Consider the following 12346-nt stretch of genomic DNA (forward strand, 5'->3'; position numbering starts at 1 on the left):
TTAATATAACAACTTTTTTATTTTATTTTTTTTTAATTTTTATAATTTTTTTGTTCTTTTTTTCTTAATTTATATCTAAAAATTCCTCTATGGAGTAGAAGGAGTTGTCATTCAGAAATTCTTTTAATTTCTTCTTAAATACTTGTTTGTTATCTGTCAGACTTTTGATACTATTTGGTAAGTGACCAAAGACTTTAGTGGCAGTATAATTCACCCCTTTCTGTGCCAAAGTTAGATTTAATCTTGAATAGTGAAGATCATCCTCTCTCCTAGTATTGTAGTTATGCACACTGCTATTACTTTTGAATTGGGTTTGGTTGTTAATAACAAATTTCATAAGAGAGTATATATACTGAGAAGCTACTGTGAATATCCCTAGATCCATAAATAAATGTCTGCAGGATGATCTTGGGTGGACTCCAGCTATTATTCTGATTACACGCCTTTGTGCAATAAATACTTTGTTCCTCAGTGATGATGCCACATGCAAGCAATGAGTGAAAATAGGCGTAGTAAGCTAATTTACTAAAATGTTTATCACCAAAATTTGCAATGACCCTTATTGCATAAGTAGCTGAACTCAAACGTTTCAGCAGATCATCAATGTGTTTCTTCCAATTTAATCTCTCATCAGTGGACACACCTAAAAATTTTGAATATTCTACCTTAGCTATATGCTTCTGATTAAGGTCTATATTTATTAATGGCGTCATGGCATTTACTGTACGGAACTGTATGTACTGTGTCTTATCAAAATTCAGTGAGAGTCCATTTACAAGGAACCACTTAGTAATTTTCTGAAAGACGTTGTTGACAATTTCATCAGTTAATTCTTGTTTGTCAGGTGCGATTACTATACTTGTATCATCAGCAAAGAGAACTAACTTTGCCTCTTCATGAATATACAATGGCAAGTCATTAATCTATATTAAGAACAACAAAGGACCCAAGACCGACCCTTGTGGAACCCCATTCTTGATAGTTCCCCAGTTTGAGGAATGTGCTGATGTTCAGCTTGAGGCAAAATATACACAATCACAATACCCGTAACAAGAGGACCATCAAAATACCCAGGTGTCGACTGACGAGAACGGAAGACAGCTTTCCAGTGGTTGCCCTAAAGATGTTCAACTCACTGCCTTAAGAAGTGCAATCCCTGCCACTAGGAACATTCAGAAGGAGAGTAGCACAGTACCTGAAAGAACGCCCATTGTACTCCATTGGTGAATTCTTTAATAGTGACCAAAGTGAATGGACAAACAAATATTGTTTCTATTAAGTATAAATGTCTTAATTTTGTGATTATTTTTTTAAATGTATATATCTAATTAATCTTGATGCAGTCTGTCCAGTCATGGCTGGTAAACGACACAGATCTAGTAATAAAGTAATAATAATCAATTCTATGTGGAAGGTTGTGTATGCGGGCGCGTAAGGATTCTCATTACTAAGAATGCAGTTATTAAAGTTCACTGTGGAACGATTTTTATGCCAGCACGCCGTCAGCTCTCAGTGCGTGAACTGACGGAAAGAAATTGGCATGGTCACAACGTCTCTCTCTCTCTCTCTCTCTCTCTCTCTCTCTCTCTCTCTACGCGCAGAACGCACGACACACACATCTTCGTAGCTGCTCTCCATTCTAGAATGACGTTGCTATTGGCTGACTACGTCACATGCCCTATGCTTTGAATATCAGCGGTCACTGGCTGGTAAGATCACGTGACATGAGCTGTAATTCATAATTCATTGACAACAGTGCATCGCCATCTCAATTTCAGTGCTTTGGAAACTGTACGAGCTGTGTTTGGTGGAATTCGTATTTATACTTTCATAATACGAAAAATGCAGTGTACATGTTGCTGCACATCAAAGATCTTCTCAAAATGCTTTTTATCCCCCCTAGGTTTCGATTCATAAAGTACCAGGAGTTCTGCACCAGTGTATAAAAACTTTACCATTCATGCGATTGAGTTGCGAGGAAAACCATACTATCACTTGACACGGTAAAATTGTCTTTTCATCCAGGAAAAAGTGTATTTTTAACCAGGAAATCTAGAAGAAACTGGAATTTTTTTCCTTGGCCGCCCCACAACTCCAGATCAAACAGTGTTCCATACACATATCTGTTCCTATTCACTTTATCATTTCACCAACTCACATAACAAAACAAAACAAAAATAGTGTCCTATGAAAATAATATCAGTGAGCTGGACTCTGTAAGCTCATACCTGAGTGTAACAGTAGCATGGAAATGAAATTGATTGATCACATAGGATCAGTTGTGGGTAAAGCAGGTAGCACACTTCAGTTTATTGACAAAATACTAGGGAAATGCAATCAGTCTACAAAAGAGATTGCTGATACATCACTTGTGTGAACCATCCTATAATATTTCTCAAGTGTGTGGGACCCATGCCGTATATGACAAGCAGGGGATATTGAATGTATACAGAGAAGGGCAACACAAATGGTCTCAAGTTTGTCTGATTTACAGGAGAGTGTCACACAGAGATGATGAAAGAACTGTAATGGCAGACTCTTGAAGATAGTCCCGAGAAAATCTACTAACAAAGTTTCAGGAACCAGCTTTAAATGATGACGACTCTAAGAACATATTACAACTCCCCCTACATGTTGCTCCTATCAAGGACAAGATTAGATTAATTACAACATGAACAGAGGCATTTAAACATTCTTTCTTCCTACCCTCCATACGTGAATGGAATGGAAAAAGTCCTAATAAGTGATAAAAGTCGGATGTATTTTCTGGCAGCACCTCAAAGTGGTTCGCAGAGTATAGATGTAAATTTAGATCACCAAATATTATTTCAATAAGAAGAGTCATTTCAACTGGCCTTAGTGTGTTTTGGCTGCCATTTTCCAACCCCATAATTTTAATCTTTGCTATATAGTAAAAATTATTTTAATACAATGATACTAATTAATCACTTTATTTTTTAAGGTTCTTGACTTGAGTTATTGTGACATAGAGAGCATTGCAGTGAATGCTCTTTCTAATATGGAAAATCTCCAGATTTTAAGTTTGAAGAATAATCAGCTCTCTGTTCTGAATGAGAATGTATTCCACCAGCTACATAATTTGGAATTGGTTGACATTTCAGGGTAAGAAAATGCAGTCTCTCTCTCTCTCTCTCTCTCTCTCTCTCTCTCTCTGTGTGTGTGTATGTGTGTGCTGACGTGAGTCCTTGTTTGTTTCAGAAATCCGCTGAGATGTAATGAAGAGACAAATAGTCTTCAACAGTGGTTTACAATGCAAATGATAAAGCATACAGCAGTTTGCAGAAGTGATGAGAAGCAAAAGATACTTCACACTAAAGATAAATTTCAGAAAATTGTGTCAGCTGTGGAAGACACAACTGATGATGCATTCGAAGACCTTAGGAACTTTTGGGCTATTGAACATAATGATGGTGTTGTTGATTCTAATAAAATTTGTGAATGTGAAAATTCCACCACAAAGAAAAGCAATTATTTTCTCAATATTCAGGTCTTTGAGGAAATACCATCATTTTGGGCCTTCCTTATCGGTTTACAAATCGGAATTGTAATTTCAATAACGGTAATACTGCTGAGAAAAATTAAATGTTGCCAATGTAGGTTAATGCAGAGCAGTATCACATCCCAACACCGATTATCACAGACTTCGGCACTTGAACCTATGCAGGAAGAGTCAACCTGCTTGTGGGATAATAGTGGATTGGAAACTCCCCCACCTCCATACAGGGATGTTGTTTTCCATAATGTTGCTGATAGAGCCACTTGCAATAATGGTAGTACATGAAAGATGGCCTACAGGTAACAGTACAAAATGAAACTTTCAGCTACAGCAACTGTAGATAAAATGACCATACATGTAGCAGGGTGTAAATATTACTGCTCTGTAAGTTAATAGGTTGAATCAAGAAAGTTGTTTGTCACCATCATTAATAAGAAATTTTTCTTCATGAGAAGAACTGCTTGTTGGAACATTCTCAGTTCATGTTCAGATATTACTCTAAGCTCTATCATAACATTACCATTCAGTCGGTGAACTGACACAAAAAGTCAGGGAAACTCAACAAAGACAGAGATTGCAATAAAAGTAACCTGCTGGGATACAGTGTAGCATCTCATGGGGTTATGCTGTTGTTTAATCTCTACAGCATCTACAGTCCGCTCTGTGAATTTCAGTCATTCAGAAAAGTTGTATAGGGGAGATATGACTTTCACATGTTCTTAGGTTGTACCATTATTTTTCCCTTTTACTCACAATTTTGTTCCTATGGTAAGCCTTTGGAAGAAGTCCCTGTGTCACAAAAACTCATCCCCTGGGCTTGTTGATAATTTCAAAATTATAAACGCTAGCAAGAATCACAAATGGTTTAAGACTGAAGGGATCAACTTTGTCTATGATATAGGTGTTTACTGTATACTGTTAGCTCATAAATGGGCAAATAATAAAGTTGCAAACACAAATTTGGATCACCAACATAATCATATACAATGCTTAATGGATAGCAAAGTTTAATATGAAAGAATCTGAAGAAATGTCTCTTATGAGCAACTAACTACTATTCTATAAAAGAATTTTTATTCAAACATCTGGTTTATGTAATGAAAAATAATTAAATACTTAACACAAAAAACTGATTTTATAACTAAATTTATGTGAGCTCGACTGTAAATAACTAGCAGTCTGCTACTGTTGACTAAAATTTATTTTACTGCCTGATACATTCCACATCACTGCAATACACAGTGCTGGTGAAAACATAGAATGCATAATTAACTTGTTACTATTTGTCCACCTCTCGTTGATCACTAACAGAAGGGTATGCACAAAGCAGAGAAGTATTCTGTTTGGTAGACAAAGAGCTTACTGTGCTATAGGGCTTACTTAGTGCAGCTGACATTGGCATTGCCCAAACTCCAAATACTGGTCACACAGTCTGCCAGCTTCTATGGATTCAGTGCTTGGCAGCCTACCGAACAACAAAGTTGGACAAAATGGTAACTAATTGCATCCTTTGTTAATCACTAGGTCTTCTCAGACTAGAAATGTAATCCATTCAGACAAAAAGAGTATTACTGCCTGATAATTTATAGGCACTGGACACAGTTATTGCTATTACCTAACCAACAGCAACTTGACATATACCCAAAAGGAGAGCACATGCTCCCCCTGTCCACCCATTTTAATTTTGTTGCCTCACTCAGATCATCATTTTGTTTTATTTTTATTTACTCCATCAGAACAGTTACATCATTTCACTCTAATTTATTTCTATGTATAAATTATCAACCAGATTTACTACCTTCTTTCATACAATACTTTATTAGCCCGATTAGAGTTTGAAGCTCATCTGCTACTGCGTATTACTTCCTCCTCCTAGTTTCCTCCTCATGTGGCAGCATCGGTAACTTTTCCATTTAATGTGTCAACATTTAACTCTCTAGTTCCTAAATAAGATGCTCCCTATTTAATGTAATACTTCTGAAGAATATTACAATTTTTAGTTAGTTGGTTGATTTGGTGGAGGGGACCAGACAGCAAGGTAATCGGTCCAATAAGCTTAGGGAAAGGTGGGGAAGGAAGACAGCTATGCTCTCTCAAAGAAACCATCCCAACATTTGCCTGAAGCGATTTAGGGAAATCATGGGAAACCTAAATTAGGATGGCCAGACGAAGGTTTGAACATTGTCCTCTTGGATGTGAGTCCAGTGTGCTAACCACTGTGCCATCTCACACTTTTATGTCTCAAATGTCTATGAAATGGCATCTGTCAGATAGTTATTTGCTTGTAAATGGATTCAACCTTGGTAAAATTCGTTTGTGGAATTGCATAGAGTTCCTCAGCCTGCATTAGTGTCTTTGTGTATTGCCAAACTCTGAAGACTCATCTTTTAGCCTCCACTGTTATCCTCTCTGTATTGCAGAAATCATGGAAAAAAGCAGATAAAACATTAAAGGTTTTGAAATGAGGCTAGTTTATTCTTGATTCAAAAAGCTTAGGGACATACTACTTCAACTGGGCACTGGATACTGAAAAGACATACAAACATCACCAACAAACACATACTGTTAGTTGTTAGTAAGCATTAAATGTAAGACTGGTGAGGTTTTGCTATTTTGATATATGTACTTACTCTCATGCTGTCACACTTCAAATTGACTCCCAAGAACATCATTACATATTGATGTAATATTTAATTAGTTTCCCATGTTATTTTTTGTAAAAAGAAAATGATAATTAACATTTTGTTATCAAAGAAAGGCATTATATGACTTGAGTACATAATATGTAATAAAATATTTTAGTCTGTAATTCATAAATTATTATCTGTATTGAGTAAGATCTTTCTCTTGTTAGTACCTGGGAAATAAAGCCATTAATGACTATCAGCTTCCATCTCCAAAGTCTTCTTTAGTTGGTACTAAATAAGAAACAAGTAAGAAGCTGCAGTATGACAATGTAATGAAGAGGAAGGCAGTCAGCATTTTACTCAAGGGATACAATATTTCCAACACCTTGCAGCTCCAAAGTCAATTTTAATCAGTACTAAAGAAGAAACACATAAAAAGAAAATGCAGTATGATTATATACAGAAGAGGAAGGTAGTCAGCATCATACTCAGGGACGCAATAGTTAACTGATAGAAAACTTGTTCTTCCTTTCTTTTCTGTAGCTTGTATACTTTTTATTGGTAATTAAAACTGTGACTTTATTCCCGTTCTGAATCTCACTCACTACATATTTACACATTATAAATTCAAATGCATTTCTGACCATGGAAGGAAGAAAGACAAGTTTTTAACCTCCCATCAGTGAAAAGGTTTAGGCAAAGTAATAAGTAAGGAGAAGGTCACAGAACATATGCTGTCCATGGGTGTTTGTTTTTGTATGTTCAGACATTAAATGGGAGGTGTGAAATACGAGAAAGCAACCAGGTACGACAACATGTAAGCAGCTTCACTTGCTCTGGGCGGGACCTTTTACGTAGCTTGACTTTCAAGGAACAACCACGTCCAAGAATGAAAACAAAAGACAAAATTCTTTTGTGACAAATGAAATATATTGTTATCTTGGATATCATGTAGAGATGTATGTAGTATGAAAAGTCATGTTCTGCTCTTATTCACGAGTCACCCCAATGGTCTGTACACCCAGTCATGGCCATATATATTTGTAAAAGGAAAGCAGTGGGTGTGCCTTTTCATGATATGAGTATAAGTTATCTTCTTTTGATCCAATAACAGCTGCAGAACATTAAGAAATCAAGCCTTTCCTTGGCTGTACATGGGATTCCAGAGCCACTGATTAGCAGGCCCTCTACTTTACAAAAATCAAGTATGGCACAGGATTAGGAGGGGAAAAAATGTAAATATGTCAGATATTATGTCAGGTGACAGAGCTCACTAAGTACACTACTGGCAATTGAAATTGCTACACCAAGAAGAAATGCAGATGGTAAACGGGTATTCATTAGACAAATATATTATACTACAACCGACATGTGATTACATTTTCACGCAATTTGGGTGCATAGATCTTGAGAAATCAGTACTCAGAACAACCACCTCTGGCCATAATAAGGGCCTTGATATGCCTGGGCATTGAGTCAAACAGAGCTTGGATGGCATGTACAGGTACAGCTGCCCATGCAGCTTCAACATGATACCACAGTTCATCAAGAGTAGTGACTGGCGTATTGTGACGAGCCAGTTGCTTGGCCACCATTGACCAGATGTTTTCAATTGGTGAGAGATCTGGAGAATGTGCTGGCCAGAGCAGCAGTCGAACATTTTCTGAATCCAGAAAGGCCTGTACAGGACCTGCAACATGCAGTCGTGCATTATCCTGCTGAAACGTAGGGTTTCGCAGGGATCAAATGAAGGGTAGAGCCACAGGTCGTAACACATCTGAAATGTAACATCCACTGTTCAAAGTGCCGTCAATGCGAACAAGAGGTGACCGAGATGTGTATCCAGTGGCACCCCATACCATCACGTCAGGTGATACACCAGTATGGCAATGACAAATGCACGCTTCCAATGTGCATTCACCGTGAAGTCACCAAACACGGATGCGACCATCATGATGCTGTAAACAGAACCTGGATTCATCTGAAAAAATGACGTTTTGCCATTAGTGCACCCAGGTTCATCGTTGAGTACACCATCGCAGGCACTCCTGTCTGTGGTGCAGCGTCAAGGGTAACTGCAGCTATGGTATCGGAGCTGATAGTCCATGCTGCTGCAAACGTCATCGAACTGTTCGTGCAGATGGTTGTTGTCTTGCAAACATCCCCATCTGTTGACTCAGGGATCGAGACGCAGCTGCACGATCCAGTCGTGCCTGTCATCTCAACTCCTAGTGATACGAGGCCATTGGGATCCAGCACAGCGTTCCGTATTACCCTCCTGAACCCACCGATTCAATATTCTGCTAACAGTCATTGGATCTCGCCCAATGCGAGCAGCAATGTCGCGATACAATAAACTGCAATTGCGATAAGCTACAATCTGACCTTTATCAAAGTTGGAAACATGATGGTACGCATTTCTCCTCCTTACACGAGGCATCACAACAACGTTTCACCAGGCAACGCCGGTCAACTGCTATTTGTGTATGAGAAACTTTCCTCATGTCAGCACATTGTAGGTGTCGCCACCAGCGCCAACTTTGTGTGAATGCTCTGAAAAGCTAATCATTTGCATATCACAGCATCTTCTTCCTGACGGTTAAATTTCGCATCTGTAGCATGTCATCTTCGTGGTGTAGCAATTTTAATGGCCAGAGTGTATTCTGACTCAACGTCAACTACAAGGAGCGACCCAGCAGCTACGTAAAATCCTAAATCAACAAGAAAAAACACTTCATTTGACTCCCAGTGTACAGGACACGGAGCATTGGAGAAAAACAAAGAAAATAAAGAACTATAAATTTACAAAATCTTAAATTCAATGAGTGATAAGGCATTTCTACGAGCCATAAGGATTAAACAAAAACTACAAGTGAACGGATGTAAGATTAAGTAATGAACCGTTCTGAAGAAAGCGAAAGGAGATATCGGCACAATTCATGAAATCTGAAGACAAACCGTACTTGTACAATTGTGATACACATATTATTACAGTAACTTGAATTAAATTTATGCATCAAGTAAACAACACCGACAAGTGAATAAAATAATGTTTTAAGTACGACAGGGTAATATCTCCGTGGGTCTGGAGGAAAAGAATTTTTCGGCGGGTTCGGAGAAGAAAATTCCAAATCCTGAAATCTGTGGAGACGCAGTAGCAGCAGAGCAACCCTGCAAGGGTGCTGCTACACCACACAGTAAATTCCATCTATCACTGTGTTCGTCATCAGCTGTGCCAATGGAGCAAATAATCGCCACGTACACACGCTGCATTGGCTACACGGCGAGAGCGTGCAGTTAATCAGAAAAGGTGTGCTCTTCAGAAAATACAGAAATACTCTTTGAAAACTTTTCATCTAGACAGTGACGCAGTGTTATCATGTTCAAGAAAACTGTGCACTAACCATCTATTAGAATAATAGAGGTTACCTATGAGAATATTTTGCTTTGTGTGCCAGCCTCTACTAGAAAAATGACTGCAGAGGCTCCAGAATGGTTACAGGTTTATTACAACAAATGTCTGATGAAACGATTTCTAATTTCAAGAAATCATTTGACAAAGTATAATCAACAAATAAGAAAATGTCTGCCACTAGGATGGAACAATCTGACACTGGTGTTTAAATGTAATGAACTTTCTGTCAAGGCAGATAAAATAAAAGAACTAAAATTAGACATAACAAAACACATCATACAGGAAATAGTAGCTAATTAACTAACACTGCAAGTACTTTCACACAGTTGCCGCAGGAGCTGAGGGATGAGATCAAGAACCAATGCGATTCAGTTCACGAGGACATAAAAGAGCAATTCAAAGAATTGCCATTAGAGCGCTCAACTAGATTAAAAAGCAAGCCTCAGAGGTGAAAAAGTGTTTAACTGTTTTAGAACAATGCAAAGAATTTAGAGAAATAGTTAACACAGCTGAAATTATATCTAATTTGGAGGAAGGATTATATGAATTTTCTACTTTACAAGAGAAAGTAGAATCACTTAATACTAATACTCTAAGGGTGATTCTGAAGAACATGAAAAGAACTAAGGAAACTATGGCAGGCTATTGAGAGTGCTAAGTAGTAAATCTGTAAGAAGGCAGGTGTAAATAACAGTGGGTATTGAGTAATTTATTAGAGGAGTTACAACAGGGAAGTAATATGAATGTATCAAAGCAATTTCCAAAATTCATACCTGATAGAGAAGTTGACCCCACATATTTTTCAAGAGAATTTTCTAGATATTTACCAAAAACCTGGGAGGATAGCAAAAATAGAGATTTTTCCTTGAGCTATTTGATAGATGATGCAGCAGAATTGGTTACTGCTCATTCTGAGGATTTTTCATCTTGTGAAGATTTTATGGAAAAATTTTGGGAAAATATTGGTCTACTAGCACACAAGAGAAATTGGCTGAGTTATTAGGCCCAAAATACTGTAATAACTCTTGGGGAAGTTTTAAGAAGTATACAGAATTGCACGGGACTTGTTCTAAATATTTAGATAAACCAATAGAGAAGTCCTATTTAGTCAAAATATTGGTACAAAGATTACCATATTAAGTACAAAAGGAAGTGTGGTATAGAGGTTGGATGATGACAAGTGTTTTGTTAACTTTTGTTGAGGGATTAAAAGCAATTAACATATACCAGAGAATATCAGGAGAACTAATAGCATGGATAATAAAAGATTCCCAAACAAGTTCGTTAAGAAAGAAAATACTAATCTTTGCCAAGTATGAAGAAAAAGCAGAAATAAGGATACATCTAAGAGTGGGCAAAACATTCCCTACCTTCAACATAATACAGTGTGTCAAAACACCAATATATCTTCACTAGTGGGTGCCCCTAAATTGGGGGCTAGTATTGAAAACAACAAAACAGGGAAATCAAAGAAGAATAGAGGAAACAACACATTACCCTATGATAGTTACGGAGAATGTTCTGGAACAGGTCACAGTCCAGTACATAATGAACAGCTGTTAGGCCCATACATAGGAAAGGTAGTTTCCTTTACCCATAAGATACCTACAAGAGAATGGATATTAGAAGAGGATGAAAGAGAAATGGGGGTATTCAACACAAAATCATAATACAGCGTGTATAGGATCCGGGAAAAACCCGGGAATTTTTTAGAATTCCTGGAATTTTTCATTGTTTTGTAATTTTGACTGGTAAAAATAGATACTCTAACAAAGGATATTACTGTATCCCGCTACTTCAGAATAAAACTTCAACAATAAACGAGAGAAAGAAAAACGAAAATAACTTAAATTGCAAAGGAAATGGGCCATATGCAACGACACATATTGCTCATCCAAGCGTCTACCAACAGCAAAATGTGTCAAAGGCTTTAGGAAGACTATGCAATGCTTCATAACGACAAAGTGCCTCCGATGTGCGTGAAGTCACAACTGTTTACATTAGCTTCGTTTTAGCCATTGAGGTTATTTTTACCTCCATGGTTTTAGCAGTTACGAGCGGGCTCATGCGCATGCTTAGTTGAGTCGCGTTTGGGCAGTAGATTCTCCCACTTGTGGCTACAGGAATGTGGCTGTGTAAGCAGTCGCAGCAGCAGCTAGATGCTACCCGGAAAAGGTGGCGCCAAATTCATATTCTTGAGAAAAAGAAAAAGTTGTTTCACAAAGCGCCTAGCATGCAGCGCACATTGGTCTATCGATTATTCATATGATTTTGAAACGCTTCCCTGTTAGTTTTTGAACACATTTTAAGTTTATTTCTGAATGAATCATAAATTGATTTTTCAATGCGTGATGTTTCTGTCAGGAGAATCCTCGTCGCATCTAGATATAAACTTTCCACAGACAAAAGGGGACGGGGCTATACGAGCTAAAACCGAACGGATGAATGCCAGTAGCTTTCTGATTATGTAATCGATTGGGTTTGCGAGTGATCAGCGTTGTTATAATTACTAGCGAAATCTATAGATTCAGACTACCAGAATGGAAATAAACGACTGACAGGAATAACAGGTGAGAAAGATTGCGTATTATCTTCTCGGTGCATCCAAGAAAATGAAATTTTGACGGAAAATTTTTGGCCAGACCGCTATACTAGTAAGGACCAGTTCTGCAGTCTCCGGCTAGCAGCCGCTTAAAGTTCTATTTTGGAAGTAACGCGGAAAACGTCTTGTACGAACACATAATAGCAGCGCCTAACCGGAAAATAATCGCGGGATAACTAAACCTG

General features: G+C 37.8%; 1 protein-coding gene across 1 annotated transcript in view; it reads left to right on the forward strand.

Annotated features, from left to right (window-relative positions):
• The window catches only part of LOC126263400 (amphoterin-induced protein 1-like), a 36475-nt gene extending 30170 nt beyond the window's left edge, over nt 1-6305 (forward strand). The window contains exons 3-4 of the mRNA XM_049960498.1: nt 2963-3123; nt 3220-6305. Of these exons, the coding sequence (XP_049816455.1) occupies nt 2963-3123; nt 3220-3802 (744 nt within the window). The 3' untranslated portion in view covers nt 3803-6305. The remainder of the gene's footprint in view (nt 1-2962; nt 3124-3219) is intronic.
• The last annotated feature ends 6041 nt before the right edge of the window (nt 6306-12346 follow it).

Source organism: Schistocerca nitens, chromosome 1 (assembly GCF_023898315.1).
Source record: "Schistocerca nitens isolate TAMUIC-IGC-003100 chromosome 1, iqSchNite1.1, whole genome shotgun sequence".
NCBI lineage: Eukaryota > Metazoa > Arthropoda > Insecta > Orthoptera > Acrididae > Schistocerca > Schistocerca nitens.